Source organism: Macaca nemestrina, chromosome 5 (assembly GCF_043159975.1).
Source record: "Macaca nemestrina isolate mMacNem1 chromosome 5, mMacNem.hap1, whole genome shotgun sequence".
Classification (NCBI taxonomy): domain Eukaryota; kingdom Metazoa; phylum Chordata; class Mammalia; order Primates; family Cercopithecidae; genus Macaca; species Macaca nemestrina.
Genome location: NC_092129.1, coordinates 136,426,549 through 136,444,045, shown reverse-complemented (window position 1 = coordinate 136,444,045; position 17,497 = coordinate 136,426,549). Strand labels below are relative to the sequence as shown.

General features: G+C 41.8%; 1 protein-coding gene across 4 annotated transcripts in view; it reads right to left on the bottom strand.

Moving 5' to 3' along the window:
- Positions 1 to 1,415: 1,415 nt before the first annotated feature.
- Positions 1,416 to 17,497, bottom strand: part of LOC105490925 (regulator of calcineurin 2) — a 258,064-nt gene continuing 241,982 nt past the window's right edge. For 3 of the 4 annotated variants that reach the window (XM_011756926.3, XM_024795773.2, XM_011756932.3), the window contains one exon: positions 1,416 to 3,974. In XM_011756926.3, the coding sequence (XP_011755228.1) occupies positions 3,814 to 3,974 (161 nt within the window). In that variant the 3' untranslated portion in view covers positions 1,416 to 3,813. The remainder of the gene's footprint in view (positions 3,975 to 17,497) is intronic. The other variant, XM_071096960.1, reaches the window with a different exon arrangement.

Below are 17,497 nucleotides of genomic sequence, written 5' to 3'. Positions count from 1 at the left end.
TGTGTACCACTGGTTTATGTGTCTTATTGCTTTGTAACATTCCTTTGTGTGAGGATAGCACAGCTTATTCTATAGTTGAAGGACTTTGGGGTTGTATCCAGTTAATGACTATGACGAACAACTTTGCTGGGGACATTATTGTACAAATATTTTGATAGATGTGAGCACTCATATCTGCTAGGTGCATGCCTTGGAGTGGAACTGCTCCCAGAGAGGCCTGTTAGCTTTAGCAGATACTACCAAATAGTGCAGTGAAGTGGCAGTACCAGTCGACACTCCACCAGTGGCGCATGACAGTTCCCATTCCTTCATATCCTTACCAGAACTTTTTATTTCCCAGACTTAATTTTAGTCATTCTGATAGCTCTGTGTAGTATCTCCGAGATTATCTTTTGCTTTTGTCTGATAAGCAATGAAGTTGAGCATCTTTTGAATGTTAATGGGTCATCTGGGTATTTTGTGTATGTCTGTGTGTATGTGAATTGCCTGTATGTGTGAAGTGCCTTTGAAATTATTTTGATGATTCAAGAAATGGATTGTCTATGTTTTCCTTATTTGTAGGTTTTTTTTTTTGAGACGGAATCTTACTCTGTCGCCCAGGCTGGAGTGCAGTGGCGTGATCTCGGCTCACTGCAAGCTCCGCCTCCCGGGTTCACGCCATTCTCCTGCCTCAGCCTCCCAAGTAGCTGGGACTACAGGCGCCCGCCACCACGCCCGGCTAATTTTTTGCATTTTTAGTAGAGACGGGGTTTCACCGTGTTAGCCAGGATAGTCTCGATCTCCTGACCTTGTGATCCACCTGCCTCGGCCTCCCAAAGTGCTGGGATTACAGGCGTGTGCCATTTGTAGTTTTTTTAAAAAACATTTTGGATATAATTTATTTGACAACTACATGTGTCTCAAATATCCTTTTCCAGTCTGATGCTGTCCCTCTTCATTCTCCTAATACCCATCTGATGAACAGAAGCTCTTCATTTTAATGAAATCTAATGTATTAATCATTTAGATTATTATAGTGCTTTTTCCCTGAATAATAATTTTTTGCCAACTTAGGTCTCTTACAGTGTTTTTAGCAAGAGAATAGAGTGGGAAGACATTAAAAGAGGTTCTTATACAGTTGAAATGGCTTTTAGCACCAAGATGTTGAAACAGGGCAATAAAACAGGGACCTCTCCCAGTTCCTCTTATCAGAGGCCAACACAGCCCTCCAGACCCTGCTCAAGGCCCCCTTCCCCCAAGAGATGGCTGCCACCCAGCTTCCCCCACTTTCAGGAAGAACCTAAGTATATGGGTTAACCCCATATGTTGGGGACGTCTTAGAAAAACTCTAGGTTGAAATGCACTCCTCCACAATTACCCCTCAAGAAAACCCAACTCAGGTCGACAACACAGAAATTACACCACGTGGACAAAGAGTCATTCACCAGATATATTTGAAGTCTAAGCTCTTTGAGCTATACACGTGCACAAATGATTCAGTTGGTGGAAATCTTCCCCTCCCCCTTCATTGTTAAACTTTTCAAACTTAAAATAGTGCTAAAGAGGTTTGCATAATGTGTGTCATGGAAATGCTGAGGCGATTCTGGCTTTCACAGTGCTAGGAGGTTCCCTTGCAACACTTCAAGGAGTCTTTCCATTTCGTACCGTTCTCCTAGGAAAAGCCCCTCTTTTCCCCCTCCCCAAACCCAACCTAGTGAAAGAATTACTTGATCTGCGACAGGTTAACACTGACACAGAGCAGCAAGTTTTACTAAGACTAACTCCAGAGGCCATATACTTCATTATGTTTCTTTTATGACTACACAGAATGGTCATTTCAACTTTTACTAAGTGGTTAAAAATGTCGGATGTGTCTTTTAAAAAACATTTAAAAATCATTTTCAAACATTTTCTCTCATCTAGATTTCTTTAGAACCTGCATTCTGAAAATTCAGGGTAGCTTAAAAAGTCAAATGACCCCACAGATGACTAAGAAGAGTCAGCTCCGAAAGGCTGGCTGCCGCAGTGCTCTGCATCTGAATAGCTGAGTCTACTATTTCTTCCACTAGAGGACACCATTTCTCCACTACTAAGTCTGTAGTCATTAATCATCAATGAAAAACCAAAAACCTCCACAGCAAAGGAAAGTCAAAGCATATGCTTACTGTACACTCCTCAGATTTTATTTTTAAAAGGAGTTTTCATTTTCCTTATGGAAACTCAGGATTTTACAAGCAATGCTCTCCTCAGTTTCATCTGTACTGTGTCCAGTACTATATTGCTATATTCACAGTAAAACGGACTTTAATTTCTGAGTGATCAGTCTATGTTTTAAGTTTCTGATGAAACTAACATACACCTTAGTCAAAAACCACAACAATCCCTCAATCTGTTTGCTGTGTTGTTGTTCTTGTTTTTCTGAGGCTTGGGTAATGAAAGTACTTCCCCCACTCCATTGTAATCTGCATTTGCATCTAAAGTAATTCATTAATGTACAGGAGTAGATGAGGCCTGGCACATATAGCAGAAGGTAATGGTTCTATAGGTGTATCTTCTGTAATGCACTTTGGGCTAGAGAAATAGAAAAATCACACGTAACAAAAACAAATAACTTTTTTGAGCACACGGGCATTGCGTGAGTAGGACCAGCATACATGTATCTATCATCCTTCCCCATTTTAACATGCTCAGCTGCTGCTGCATTCTGGAGATTTAGCTTCATCCCAATAATCTACAACGGACACTTGCATCTTTATTTAAAAACAAGTGGTCTTGATAGCAAAGATGTTAGCTAATCATGTATATATTGGCATTAGATGTTTTGTGTCCTTTCAAAATTCAGCATGATCCTTACTAGAGCGTAATATTATCAGAGTATCTGTATTAGTATATGAAGGCATTCATAAGCAATGCACATTATGTTTTGAAGCAGCTAATGGTTGAACAATCACTAAATAAAAAACATCCAGATTTTAAAAGCACAGCTGAAACATTTGTACAAATATACAAAGAGAGAAAACAATCATTCAGACACCATGAAACTTTTGTAATAAATAGGTTTGTCTGAAATCGATCTCTATCACCCTGGACAAGCCTCCCCAACGAGGCTGGGAAAGTTTTACAGGGGAGTGGTGTTTGAAATCTATTGAGGAATATCTTTGGGGCCAAGCTCAATTTTGCCTCCAGGAATTTCAACAGAGCTATGGTGTATCGACTCACAATAGTGAATATACCCAGACTTGTTGAGCTGGAATATGCTGATCATTTTCCTAATCTAGATAGGACATGGCTGGATGCTGACAATCTGTGAGTTATAGGATATCCTCAAATCATGAAAATAAATGCTGGTGATCATGCATGTCCTGGGAATGTCGGGATGCAGAGGACTGAGTGAGACCAGACAGGGATATCTCATGCAGTCAAAGTCAAGTTTACATATGGTCCTATTTAAGTGGCCAGGAAAGAACAATGCACACACGTCAGGACTGGGACTGAAACAGCTCACAAACAACACAGGTGCTATTTGTTACTGATGTCTCTGGCTTGGATCAACATGAGAGAACAAAGATATAGGCTGTGCTGATTGTTTAATAAGAAAATACTACTTTTTTCCCTAGAACCTTCTAAATAATGGGTTTTACTTAATGGGTATGATATGATCAGGAGACATATCACCTTTTCCTAGCCCTTTTGTCCGAGAGGCTTGATAACAAGGAAGGAATCTCAAACAACCAAACACCCAGGAATTTAAAGGCAATTTTTTTTTGACAAACAACGGGGGAAAAAGCATGATAAAGAGGAGACGGCTATTATCGTCGAGGCGGAGCAGGCAGCTCAGTTGGACACGGAGGGCGGCAGGCCAGGACGCCGAGTTTGGATGATTTTTGGCTTTGGGGAAGTCTTTGGGTCCTCTTCTTCCTCTATGTCACTGTCGCACACGTGGACGACAACACTTGGGGTGGACTCAGTCCCTGCATGGAGCTCATACTTCTCTCCTGAAAAGCAAGGAAAATGGAAGTGAGAAAGAGGGAGGGATTTCAAAAGAGCTCCTGGAGCAGGGTCTGCTTAGGAAATGAGAGGAGCATTTTCCAGGGTCTCAGGAAGCCTGCGATCTTATGCAGGGATGGCACAGGGTGTCGGCAAGTGGAAGATCAATTTCCTTATATCCTGGCTCTGCAACTTATCAACTGTGCAACCCCAAACAAGCCACTCAATACCTCTTAGCCTTCACATCCTTTGCTGTAAATTTCAACATGGTAATACCTCCACTCTGTAGGATGGTGGTGAGAACTGGATGGGCTTGGCGGTTAGTCATATTAGTTTCTCTTCTATTTTCCAACCTTGCTGCTAATTGTTGAGTAATCTTGAGCCAATCACTTCACTTCTTTATCTTTTGAATATGGTAGTCTCTGAGTTCCCCTCCAGCAGTACACTTCTTACAGTCAGAGTTGCTCCAGGATGGAATAAGGCAGGGTCATCACATGCCCAGGAGATTCAGTGGTTACTGAGTAACTGGGTTAGATGACCATCAAGGCCCTTTCTAGTTCCAAGTGTCTACATTCTTGACTGGCTTATATTATAGTCAAATTGCTGTTAGCTGACTGGCTTTCTGTCTTTCTGTTGCTTCAGTAGATGTTTCTTGAGCATCTCTCATGGTCTATTGCTACTCATAAAGGCTACAAGGCAGAATAAAAAGTATTTGTGCCTTTCACAAGTGCACAGTCCAGTGGAGACATGTGGAGATAGAACATATCACAGTATAAAATGGTGAGTACTATGGTGGCAATGTATGTTAAGGACTATGGCATCAAGTGGTAAGGAAAGGCGTCCTAGTGGACTGGCAGCTGATCTGGGTCTAAAAGACAAACAGAAGACCTCCAGGTGATAGGGTAGGAGGAGGTGGCATTCTCAACCTCCATGCTTGTAACTTTTCAACTTCATTGTTGACATACTCATCTTAATCCTCTCCAGACATCCCATCCTTCACTTCCCAACTTTCGTGGATCAAAAGAAAAGTCTTCCAAAAACAATGACTCCAAGACATCCTCCTGGTTAGTGGCTCTCTAGATCTCACAAGATCAAGTATAAATTTTTTAGTCTAGCACAGAAGACCCTGCGTAATCTCTCACCAATCTTTTCCAACACTACCTGCGTCGATTCCTTCTTTGTTTCGGTCAAACTGGTTTACCTGTTGGCCCCTAATCATGACAGCTAAATTCTTAGGGCCACCAAACTAGCTACTTTTACTTGGCATAGCCTCACTTATCTTCCAGAGTTCCCTAAATCCTGCCCTTCTTCCAGGATCAAAGCCAGACCCCATGCAGCCCAGGAATCTGCTATTCTCAGTCTTACAAGTGCCTCCACTGGATGGCTGGAGCAAGTATTGTCAGTTCCAGTGACAGGACACTAATTACGTGCTACTGTGCATATCTTGGTAAGCCTTAATGGTACAAATGGCAAACTTTCACAAGGTAGTTTTAAATTCTGGGTGCTGATGCTGGGAATGAGGAGCACCGATAATGCAATAAATATCAAAGCTCTTCTAAGTGATGCTGGGAAGGATGTAGACATTCAGAGACAGCCATTGTTATTGGTTGAATCAAGTCCCCTCAAAAGATGTTGAGGTCCTAACTATCCTCCAGTAGTTGTGAAAGTAACTTTATTTGGAAATAAGGTCTTTGCAGATGATCAAATTAAGATGAGGTCATTAGGGTGGGCTCTACTTCAATATGACTAGCACCTTTGTAGAAAAAGGAAGGTTGGACATTGACATACACCCAGGGAGAATGCCCTGTGAAGACTGAGGTTATGCAGCCATAAGCCAAGGAACTACCCGAAGCTAGGGAAGGCCAGGAACAGATCCCTCCCTGACACCTTCAGAGACAACATGGTCCTGTGCACACTTTGACCTGAACTTCTAAATTCCAGAACAGTGAGTCAATAAATTTTTGTCATAAAAGCCACTCGGTTTGTGGCACTTTTTTTTTTTTTGAGACAGAGTCTCGCTCTGTTGCCCAGGCTGGAGTACAGTGGCATAATCTCAGCTCACTGCAACCTCCACCTCCCAGGTTCAAGCAATTCTCATGCCTCAGCCTCCCTAGTAGCTGGGATTATAGGCGTGCACCACCACGCCTGGCTAATTTTTGTATTTTTAGTAGAGACAGAGTTTCACCATGTTGGTCAGGCTGGTCTCGAATTCCTGATCTCAGGTGATCCGCCCACCTTGGACTCCCAAAGTGCTGGGATTACAGGTGTGAGCCACTGCACCTGGAAGTTTGTGGCACTTTGTTATGGCAACTTTAGCAAACGAACACAGCCATACCCTGCTGAGAGTGTGCTCATTCAGTTAAGAGTCAGAGAAGTCTCTATTGGGCAACTCTTGCCCTCGACATCCTGCTGTATAAAGAAAGGCTTTCCTGGGTGAGGGCAGCAAATATTTCACAGAAAGTGTTACAGCTCCAGCATTTCCCTGGATATTAATAGTACAGAAAAATAGAACCAGCTACAGCCATTGAAGTATGGCTGATATGACTCTGTATTTAAAGTCTAGAAGTGGTGAAATCATAGGTAGGGAGAACTACATCAAAAAGCATTGAATCTCTGATACAAGCGAGCTGATGTGGCCCAGTCTGATACAGGAGAAGACAGTGACAGGAGCAGAGATACAGGGGAGAGCCAGGAAGGAGATGCCTGCCTGACCATTCATGCTATTCTTTGCTATCCTGCCTTGTGGAGCAAGAATTGGTAGTTGGCATTAACCCAGCCACACTGTAATCCATGGGGAAGTTGCATACCACACATAAGTGGTGTAGTGCTGTATGTATCGATGCTAAGTAAGGTTCACTTAATTGTGTGGGTTCTGTTCTCCCTAAAATATTTTGGCATTTTTATCCACGTCCCCAGGTAAACAGATCATCTGCAGACATTGCTAAGGAGAGAAACCTACATCAAACCAGCTTTATCTGAGGGTTGTATCAAAGGCTCTGGGTCAGAGTGGGCAGCTCTGGTTGGGGGTGTCTCTGAGCAGTGGTTCTTAAACATCTGACAATTAACTGGGAGTGCTTGTTAAAAAAAGAGTTTAGGCCAGGCGTGGTGTCTCATGCCTGTAATGCCAGCACTTTGGGAGGCCGAGGCGGGCAGATCACTTGAGGTCAGAAGTTCAAGACCAGCCTGGTCAACATGGTGAAACCCCACCACTACTAAAAATACAAAAATTAGCTGGGCATGGTGGTACATGCCTGTAGCCCCACCTACTGGGGAGGCTGAGGCATGAGAATCACTTAAACCCAGTAAGTAGTAGTTGCAGTGAGCTGAGGTCATGCCACTGCACTCCAGCCTGGGCCACAGAGCAAGACTCTGTCTCAAAAAAAAAAAAAAAAAAAAAAAAAGAAAAAGAAAGGAGCTAAGGAATCCTGGATAGTTTCTCTGGTGCTCCCAGCCACTAGCTCCCATTCATCTTTGGTGTTCTCGTTGTTGTTCAGGAAAGAACATCAAGTCACTTAAAGTCCAACAGTGACCAGTGATTGAGTTGATTGCATCCAGCGTTTCTCAAATTTTGTCTTTCCTTCAGGAAGTCCTTGCAATTCTAAATGAAAGACACCATCCAAAGAGAGACAGAGAAAGAAATGTTTGCTGAGTCATCAAATATGGTGGTGATTCTTGTTTTTGTGTATAGGATTTCTTTAAGTTCTTATATTTGCAGCGGAAGCCCCTTTTGAAGAAACACTGGTGGCCACTGTAGTTTCATTCATTGCTCTGTGGATGGGGAGTGCATTGATGAAGGGGGAATGGCCTCTGTTATCCTCAGATGAAGAATAGAAAGGAACCTGCCACAGAGACGCAGGACCTGGGGTGGAGGTGAGGGCAAGGCTCAGGCCAGAGAATTCAGAGAACTCAGACGCCCTTCTTCTTTTTTCCATCTGTTAGCGAGAAGCTGGCCATTTTAAAGACATTGTAATAAATCTAACAAAGCTAGGCCTTTGATTAAACCTTTTGTTCTCCCTGCCCTGGATAACGAACATTTCTTTAAAGGAATCTTTTTTTTTTCTTTTTTTTTTGAGACAGTATTTTGCACTTGTTGCCCAGGTTGGAGAGTGCAATGGTGCGATCTTGGCTCACTGCAACCTCTGCCTCCTGGGTTCAAATGATTCTCCTGCCTCAGCCTCCCAAGTAGCTGGGATTACAGGCACCCGCCATCACACCCGGCTAATTTTTTGTATTTTTAGCAGAGATGGGGTTTCAACATGTTGGCCAGGCTGATCTCGAACTCTTGACCTCAGGTAATACACCCGCCGCAGCCTCCCAAAGTGCTTAGATTACAGGCGTGAGTCACTGGCCTGAAGACACCTCTATTGCAATGTATTTACAGCTTCAGAAGTGGTTGCTTTCCTCTCAGAATAGGTGTGTTGGGGGCACACTCAGGATGGGAGGGCAAGCAGGGAGGCCGCTCTGTGTGCAGGGTGCAAAGCAACTTCCACGTCAACTTAATACCATCAGATTGCTCACTAGTAGAGATATTTTATTGCTGTGATCCCATTAACTCTGACATTGCGCCGTTCTATTCTTGGAAACTTTCTTACTATCGAAATCCAGCAAAGCTTAGCAGCTGCTGAGAACTCACAAAATAAAAAGAAATGGCTTTGGTCTTGCTGGATTGAATTTTTCTTTTTTTGGCCTCTTTTTCCCTTTGGGCTTCAACTAATTCCTCCACCACAAGGGCTGACGTCAATGCTGTCACCAGGCACAGGGACCAACTGGGCTTGTTTGGGGACAGAGAGCCTGTCAAGCCTTGCCCACACAGGGTGGGAGGTCCTGCCATGGTGCAACGAGAACATACCAATGGAACCAGCATTTCTCTGATAAGACAAGCAGAGCGTTGACCCATCACATGCTCACTCCTCTGCCAGTATTGAAACTGTCCTCTCCTTGGTGTGCGGAAAGGAGACCAGGATCAAAAGTCACCAACAAGTGCATTGGTCGGGGTTTTCTACCTATCCCATGAAACAAATTTTCAGCCAAGTAAATGAAAAACCTTTTAGCACATGGTTAACAGTTAAATTCTCATTCAGGCCTTTGGAACTGACTGAGGTTTGGCCATTGCTTAAAATAGATGCCGAAGTTCTGTCTCCTCTTTTCCCAAGCGGCTGGAGGCATGTTTGTGACAATGTCCCAATTCCTCTATGTCTGCAGGAGGGAGGGAGGGTGCCCATGGGCTGTTTCCCATTCTCAGGAGGGAGGAGGGTGAGTCCCTGTGCTGGCCAGGGGCTGGGAAACTTGGTGACATGACACAACCTCACATGGTACAATTGCAGAGAAATGTGTTGGTGCTGGCAGCCCAAGTGCCACTGAGTTTCTCTCTCATGCCACCTTTGGCTTATGGGTCATGACTTGGCCACCTCTTAAATTCTTTCTAAAATAATCAGTATGATTATGCAAAGTTTATAAAAATCAGCAAAATTCAGACATGGTAAGGGTAGAGAGATGAAGCAGAGGGACATGTCTATGTATTAGAGCAGAGTTTGAGATTCATTGTTTAGATTCCTAATAAGAAAAACTCAAGTGATGGAGGGAAGGAGAAATACTCCTAAAAGTTTAGTGCCTGCTGGACAAAGCCCTTGTATGTGTACTGCCAAGCAATAGACAGAATCCCAGAACTAGTGAGGCTTTCAAAATACAGCCACATCTAACAGGCAAGGCCAGGCTTTGCTCTGCTCAGCACCTGCTGCTCTTCTTCCCAGGACATTCTTTCTCTTGGTCATCATGAGCCCCAGTTCCTACCCTGTGAGGAGCTACATATCCAGGCCTGATCTCACACCTGCATCCTGACTTACTGACATCTCTCTGTAAGTTGACTACTCTTTTCCAAACTCACATGTCTAAAGTAGAATTATTTTCTCTGCCAATCTAGATTCCCTTCCCAGCTATCACACTTCTTAGAAGTGCCATCATTCTTCCAGCCTTCTAGGTGCAAATCCTTAGAGTCAGTCATCCTTGAATTTTCTTTCTCTTTCATCATGTCATCAGTCACCAAGCACTATTGAACATTGCTTGGCAACCCTTCTCTGCATGCTCCTTCCCCACACACCCCTTGTTATAACCCTATTCATGACTAACCCTCCCACTCAAAATACTCTTTGCTAGTTTCCCCACGACAGGAACTAACTTCCGTGCCAGAATAAGCCACCTAAGACAACAGTTGGAGAGTTCACCTTATCACATATGAGTAATGTGACTCTGAGAAAGTTATATAACATTTCTGAACCTCAGTTTTCCTCATCAATGTGGACAACACTCATATCACGGGGATACTATGAAACAGACATATGTGTCAAATACTTGATAAAGCCCTCTCCCAAGATGCATGTTATGATTATTTAGGGCGATATTATTTTGGCCACTGTTGCCCCCAAGTAATTCCCGGTTTCCAGTATGATTAACTAATCTGATTGCATCACACAATAGTCAAAGAATTAAGCAGCTGAACAATTGCAAAGAGCTTTTCCTCAGTGGAGACACCATTGCAAAGGGCAGTAAGGGGAGAATGATAACAGGCTGCATCTCACGGTAGTGGTATCACATAATCTGGTCTTCAAAATGAACCTATCCCTTTTCCTCCAACCACCACTTCCCCTTTCTCTGTCATCACTGGCAATTTTCTCTCCTTTTTTCCTCTCTTCCTAACCTTTTCTATACCTCTATTTTCATGAGACAGAAAATCTTATGTTGCCGTTTTAATATCAGCTTTTCTTTTTTTTTTGAGATAGTCAGAAACACTCATTTATAATACTTAATTATATCACCTTTTGTCTTATTCATTAGTTATTTCCTCTAGCAATGTGTTATATTCCAAACCATGGAAGTCAAGACTTAATGTTTTGTGATTGCTGCAGCTTAAGGTACATGTTAATGTTCAATGAATATGTGATTGATTTATGAAGAGCATCAAGCTTGGCCATTACTAACATACTTGTGTGATGTCTGGTATGTACTCACACATGAATATTCTTCCTATAGTTTAACTTGTGTAAGTTTTAGCTTTTCAACTAAGTAGGAAACCATTTAAAGGCAAGCGTCTATCCTCTTATCAGCATTCTATCAGTGCTAGCACACAGTAGGTGTCATAGAAACTCACTACATTCCCTAAACATAGTAACAATTGTTTATGGAGCACTTACAAATGCCAGGCACAGGAAAGCCTGTAACTACTTGGCATGAAATAGATCTTTAATTATAACAACAGCTCTGTCATGTGGGTTTCATAATGTCTAGTTACACAACAGGAAGTTGAGATCACACAGGTAGTAAATGCCAGAGCCAGGATTTGAACTCAGGTTTTCCTGACTTCAAAGAATGTGCTCATAGTCCCTCTCTGTCCCTAACTCTCATACTTCCCATGGTTTTCATATTCTACAAGCGACTCTACGGACAGGGAGCCTAGTTTTATCTTTCACTTTTAATACATTTTCATGGCAACTCATATTTTTCGTGAATATTTGTTCTCTAGCTAAAGATGGATTATGTATTCCTTCTGAACCTTGCCTTGTTTTGTTTTGGCCATTGATAGTTATTCTAGACATGGTCTCTTTGACAATGAATCTTCTCAAAAGACAACACAATAAATTATGAAAAGACTATAAATTATAAACTGAGTTAATTTGCATCTCTTAGGGAAGGAAGCTTTGGACTCTGAAAGAAGATCCTCTACATTTTTCTCATTTTAAAACTGTATTATCTCATATTACGGGTGAATTCTCAACAGGAAAGTTATTTGTGGTAGCAGGTTGTGTTTTCCAAAGACGGTCATAATGTCTCCCACCCCACATACTCTCCTGGAACCTTGACAATGTTTCATCAAGGAGTGTTCCCTCTGTGTTCTCTCCCTTCAATCCTGGGCAGGCTTTAATGACTGTCTTGACAAATATAGTACAGGTTGCATATCCCTAATCCAAAAATATCCAAAATGCAAAACACTTCTGGCCCCAAGCATTTTGGATAAGGGATCCTCAACCTATGTGGTGGAAGGTAGCAGTGTGACTTCTGAATTAGGTAACAAATATGTCATGCACTTCTACTTTGCTCTTGCAGAATGCTCATGCTTGAAACCCTACGTCTAAGTTGTAAGGAAGCCCAAGCAGCCCATGAAGAGGCCCACGTTAAGAAGAACCAGGGCCCTGACTCAGAGTCTAAGTGAACTCTCAGCTAACAGCACCATTTTGCCAACCCTGTGAGTGAATCATCTTCAAAGTTCACTTGCCAGCCCCCAGTTGTGCTGCCCCAGAAACACTGCATGGGACAGATGACCCTTCCCCCTGAGCCTGGCCCAAATGGCAGATTTGTGAACAAAATAAATGACTGTTGTCTTAGGCCCTATATTTTTGGGATAGTTTGTTATGTAGCAATTGATAAATGGACACGGCCCACGCAAACTCTCTTTGTTCTTGTCTTCCCCTAGTTTTCTATAGGGAAGGAAAAAAGTGTGTGTGTGTCTGGGAAGGGATAGAGGAGTGAGCAAAGCTTGGAGGCAGGAGTTGCTTCTCTATATGTCTCACCTCTCTTCCACTCTTCTTTCTGCACCCACCACTGACCCCTTACTAGGCGCTCTATGCCTCTATGCCTCTGACAAGTCTTTGTCACATTTGAGAAAGTATAATTAGTATGGTTCTCACATAAGAGTGTTAAACCCCTAATGGTGTCTGGAAATGGATTTTTTTTTGTCATATGATGTGGGTGGATGTTGGCATTTAGTAGGTGAGACCCAAGGATGCTAAATGTACTGCAATGTGTAGGACTGTCAACTCTAAAATATCATAGCTTTCACATTGAGCAGCACTGAGCTAAGAGCTTAACACATGCACTTAACATTTTTTTTTTTTTTTATTGAGACAGGGACTCACTTTGCTCTGTTGCCTGGGCTGGAGTCCAGGGGCAGGATCACAGCTCACTGCAGTTTTGACCTCTTGGGCTCAAGTGATCCTCCCACCTCTGTCTCCTGAGTAGCTGGCCCTACAGGTATGCACCACCACACCCAGATAATCTTATTTTTTATTTTTTGTAGAGACAGGAGCCTCACTACATTGCCTAGGCTGGTCTCAAACTCCTAGGCTCAACTGATCCTCCTGCCTCAGCCTCCCAAAGTGCTGGGATTTATAGAGGTGAGCCACCACACTCAGTGACACATTTTAATAGAAGGCTTTGAAAATCAAGTGGTAATGAATAGGTAACATACACTGAGCCTTTCCTATGTATGATACTGGCTATACAGTTTTATATGGATTATCTCATTTGTTGCTTGCCACAAACTGATTTTACTATTGAAGAAGCAGAGGCACAGAGAAGTTAAGAAACTTGCTCAAGGTCACAGAGCTAATAAAATGTGGAACCTAGATTCAAACTCACATCCTATGTTTTAATCATTATCCTGAGGCAAGAGAAAAGCCTCTCTTCATGTTGGATCTCCATTTACAGCTATAAAATAAAAGGTGCAGAGAGACTTATTGGAAACATAAAAATCATAGCTATTTGGTAGCTGCCTATTCACAAGCTCAATCTGGAAGCAGAGAAAGAACTTATTTTCTAAGTGGAAGTGGAAAGAGGATTTGGGATTAAAAGACAGATTCCAGGGAATTCAGTCCTTTGTAAACTTTTTTCTCTCTGATTCTTTTGTGTTTCCATGAGCTCCTATTGAATTTTGGTGGATCCCAGAGAAAAGTGGTGAACTCTAATCCAGGTCTACTGGGTGACCAGTGTAACCTCCTTACTACTTCCTAGATTTAGGCATGCATGAGGGTGGGATGCTGCAGGTGACATCAGGGCTGCAAACTGACATTCTACCTCAGTAGGCCTCGTATGGGTGCATTTTAAGAAAATATTGATGAAATAATTAGGGTTCTTTTTCCTTTCCTCCCCCTCCTCAGTTCTGATCCATATCAAAGTAGGAAATAAGAAGGCATCCTTGGTAAGATGGGGAAGGAGGAGGATGAGAGCGAGAGAGAAAGAGAAAGAAGAGAAAGAGCATACACGTAGTTTTGGTATAAGGGGAGCTATATATATTTCAGTATAAGAACATTTGCTTATCTTCTGGAGGTTTCTCTCTAATACTAGATGGGGGATGGGGGGATTTATCTTCATCCCCTCCTGAGACATTTAGGACCCAAAGTACTTTATGGGATCAACTGATTGACTGAGGACCTGAATTAATGGTTAAGAAAAAGAAGCAGAACCCCAGAGGGAAGGTATAGGCAAGGTAACTAAGGGAAACACAGAGGGGAAAGAGGTGGGAAGATAAAGAGGGAGAAAGACCAGAGAAAATGGGCTCATCCACATGGGGTGAGAGGAAAGTGGCGGAGATGAAGCAAAGGGGAGCTGCCTGGGAGAGCCCTCTGTGGGCTGGGTCCTCTCTGGGAACGGACCATCCTGTTCTCCCTTGCCCCATGTCAGGGGCCCAGCCCCTGCCACAACTGTGAGGACACATACACACACACACACACACACACACACACACACACCCCTATAAGAAAAAATGCAAGGGTAAACACTACAATGATTCTTCCTTAAAGTACTTTTTTTATGGGCAATAGGATTTGTTATTCATATTTTCCCAGGTTTTGGTCATATGTTTTTTCTGTTTTTCTACAGTTTACCTGTTTACCTGTAAAATTAGAAAAGGAAGTATTCTAATATTGCTATTCCATACTGATGGAAGATAAAGTAATGGAATATATACTGGGAAGAAAAGCCTCTTAAAAAACCTTTTTTTTTTTTCCAGGGACAATTCTTTAAAAGGAAATGGGAAAATTTGAACATGTGCTCCCGGATCCCAATCTGAGTCCCTTAGGTGGGGTATGACACAGATAGACTATGCTAACAGGAACACTGGACACTCGCTGTTTTACTTGCCTATTGTTTCTGTGATCAGAGAATATAGCAATTGCTGAACGAGAATTGAGGCCTTATATAATGTTCATACCACATGCACCAAAAACATAGGTGTTCATCTATATTTTAAAAACTGAATTTTTTTCTACCTCTGAATCAGAGCCTGGAATGGAAAATGTTTCTTTAGTATAGGTTACATTAGTTAATGGAATATCTTTTTCCATTGGGGGAAACACCATATCAAGCAGTAACACCAGCAAAGTTGCCTTACTATGTCATGTTTTGATACAGAAGAATTTGGAAAAAAATCTAAATATAGCAGACAAATGCAACTTGAAACTCAAGCACCATTTTAAAAACCCTTCTCTGCAGTTAACTAAAATTGATCTTCCTAACAAGAGCTAAAAATAGCAGGAGGAAAAAAAAGAAGAGACAATGACTTTTCATATCGCTCCCTGCAGGCATTTTCAGTGACAATGAACATGACCTTCCAGAGTCATCTTAGCAGAATAAAGGCCGGCATTTCGCTTCCCACCTCTGATTTCCCATCCAGTTAGTGCCGTGTGCATCTCTATTTTACCATTTTCTGCTGATTGGTGGAGATAAGCTATTTTGCTAGGCTGGGTTTTTATTTTTTTCCTATTTTGTTTTACATCAAAAAAGAACCTGGCACCATACTGCTTCTGGAGTCAGGAACAACAGATATTTTAAAATAAATATTCAACTCATAATTCTCCTCAAGGTCAGAGCCCATCTTATTCTGTCTAGGTCACTGTTAAACTGATGGGTTTCTACACATTCATCAAGGGACTAATAGAAACACACAAGGATTCTGTGTTATAGAGACAATAACTGCCCCTTAAACAGAGCAAAGGAAGGCAAATTTGGTTCTGCACATCCTGCTGGACATGAGAAAAAAGCATGAAATGTACTGTAAAGAATTGATGCAGTAGTGTGTTTTAGTGGGTGCCAAAAAGTAGAGAAATAAAATGTGAGGGAACGAGAGGCATAAGTTGTTTTGTATTCTTAAATTTCTCCTTTACAGCAATCTTAAATTTCTTCTAGAGAAAAATGTTTCCCTTCCCAGGGCAAGGTTGCTGGCTTAATCAATCCTTTACTCTCCTTGCCAGTGGCAGAGGACATATTTTAATTTAGCAGCTGTGCGCCTTGGACAAGTTACTTAACCACTCTGTGCCTCACATTCCCAGCTGTATAATTGAGGACAATAATAATACCTGTTATTGTCTGTGAACATTAAATAATATTGTAAGGTATTTAGAACAGTGCCTGGCGCATAGTAATTTATCTTCATCCCCACATAATTTTAAGTCCTTATTTTTATTTATTTATTTTCTAATGTGTACTATCTATTTTACTTACTTTCTGGATCAAAGATAGAATAGTCATGGGGACAACGATTAAGGATATTTAAAATTATGCCTCTCATAATTTTCAGAATATAAACTTGCTCTCGGTATAATAAACAGAACTAACAGACACTTCTTGAATATAACGTGGCCTTTGTCTCCTGTCATAACATCTTAAATATTTCAAAGGATTTCAATAGGCACCCACAGGTTTGGGTCTGATCATGGTTCCATTACAATTGCACTGCTTTCTTTATGTTTGTTTCTAGGACCACTCTAGAAGTTTTCAGGAATTGGACTTGTCCCTCTCTGAAAGAAGGTCACCAGTATTCCTCCTTAAAGAACTAGAGACTGTTTTGCCCCTTGCTTGTCTGAGATGTGGCCTGGATCCCTACTGTTTCATTTGTTCTCCATGAAAGGATCCTAATAAATTGTGCCATTGCCTCTGCGGGCAGCCAGTCAGTTGACTTAGCCTGAGTCCCATCTCACTCTAGATCCCTGCTCCATAATGTTCTTTCTTTAGACTGACTTTTTCCCAGCAGCTTTAAATGTCTACATACCTTCTCAATCACTCTGCTCTACCAGTTAAACACTGTTCATCATTCCTCTAATGCAAAACTCCATTCCTTTGATCATTTGAGTTGCTTTTCTCTGCTCTCATTCTAATTTGTTTCTGTACTTCTGGAACTGACGTAGTCATCCTTTAACATGAAATTAGTTATAATTTGTTACTGAAATGATTTTGCCAAAGGATTAAAAATAAATTTTACTAAATCATGTTTTTTTTAATGAAAATGCTAGAAGTCCTCTAATTATAGAAAACATGAATTTAATGCTTCTGGACTGAGTCTGGCTAAAGCTATAAGAAAGCAACAATTTGTCAGTAAAGAAACTATCTCTAGGCAGGCTAATAGCTCTGCTCTATTCATTCATTCATTCATGCATTAATTCCTCCAGTATTTATTGAGCATCAATTAAGTGCCAGGTAGTTTCAGGTGCTGGGAATACCAAAATGAATGAAACATGCATTCTTTCCCTCAATAGGAAGAGAAGACAGTAAGTTGAACAATAGAAAATTGCCATAAGGAAAAGTGAATATTTGTGCAAAGTGACAGGAGGAGACCGAAGGAGCAACCCCTTGCCTTGGCACCTGGTTGAGAAGGGGGCAGAGACACGATGAGGGGGAGGATGCCATGGGGAAAAGGCAGAGTGTGACCCTGCTCCCTTATTGTTGCAGTTGAAACAACCTTTAATTTAACCTCTGATATTTTCAACTC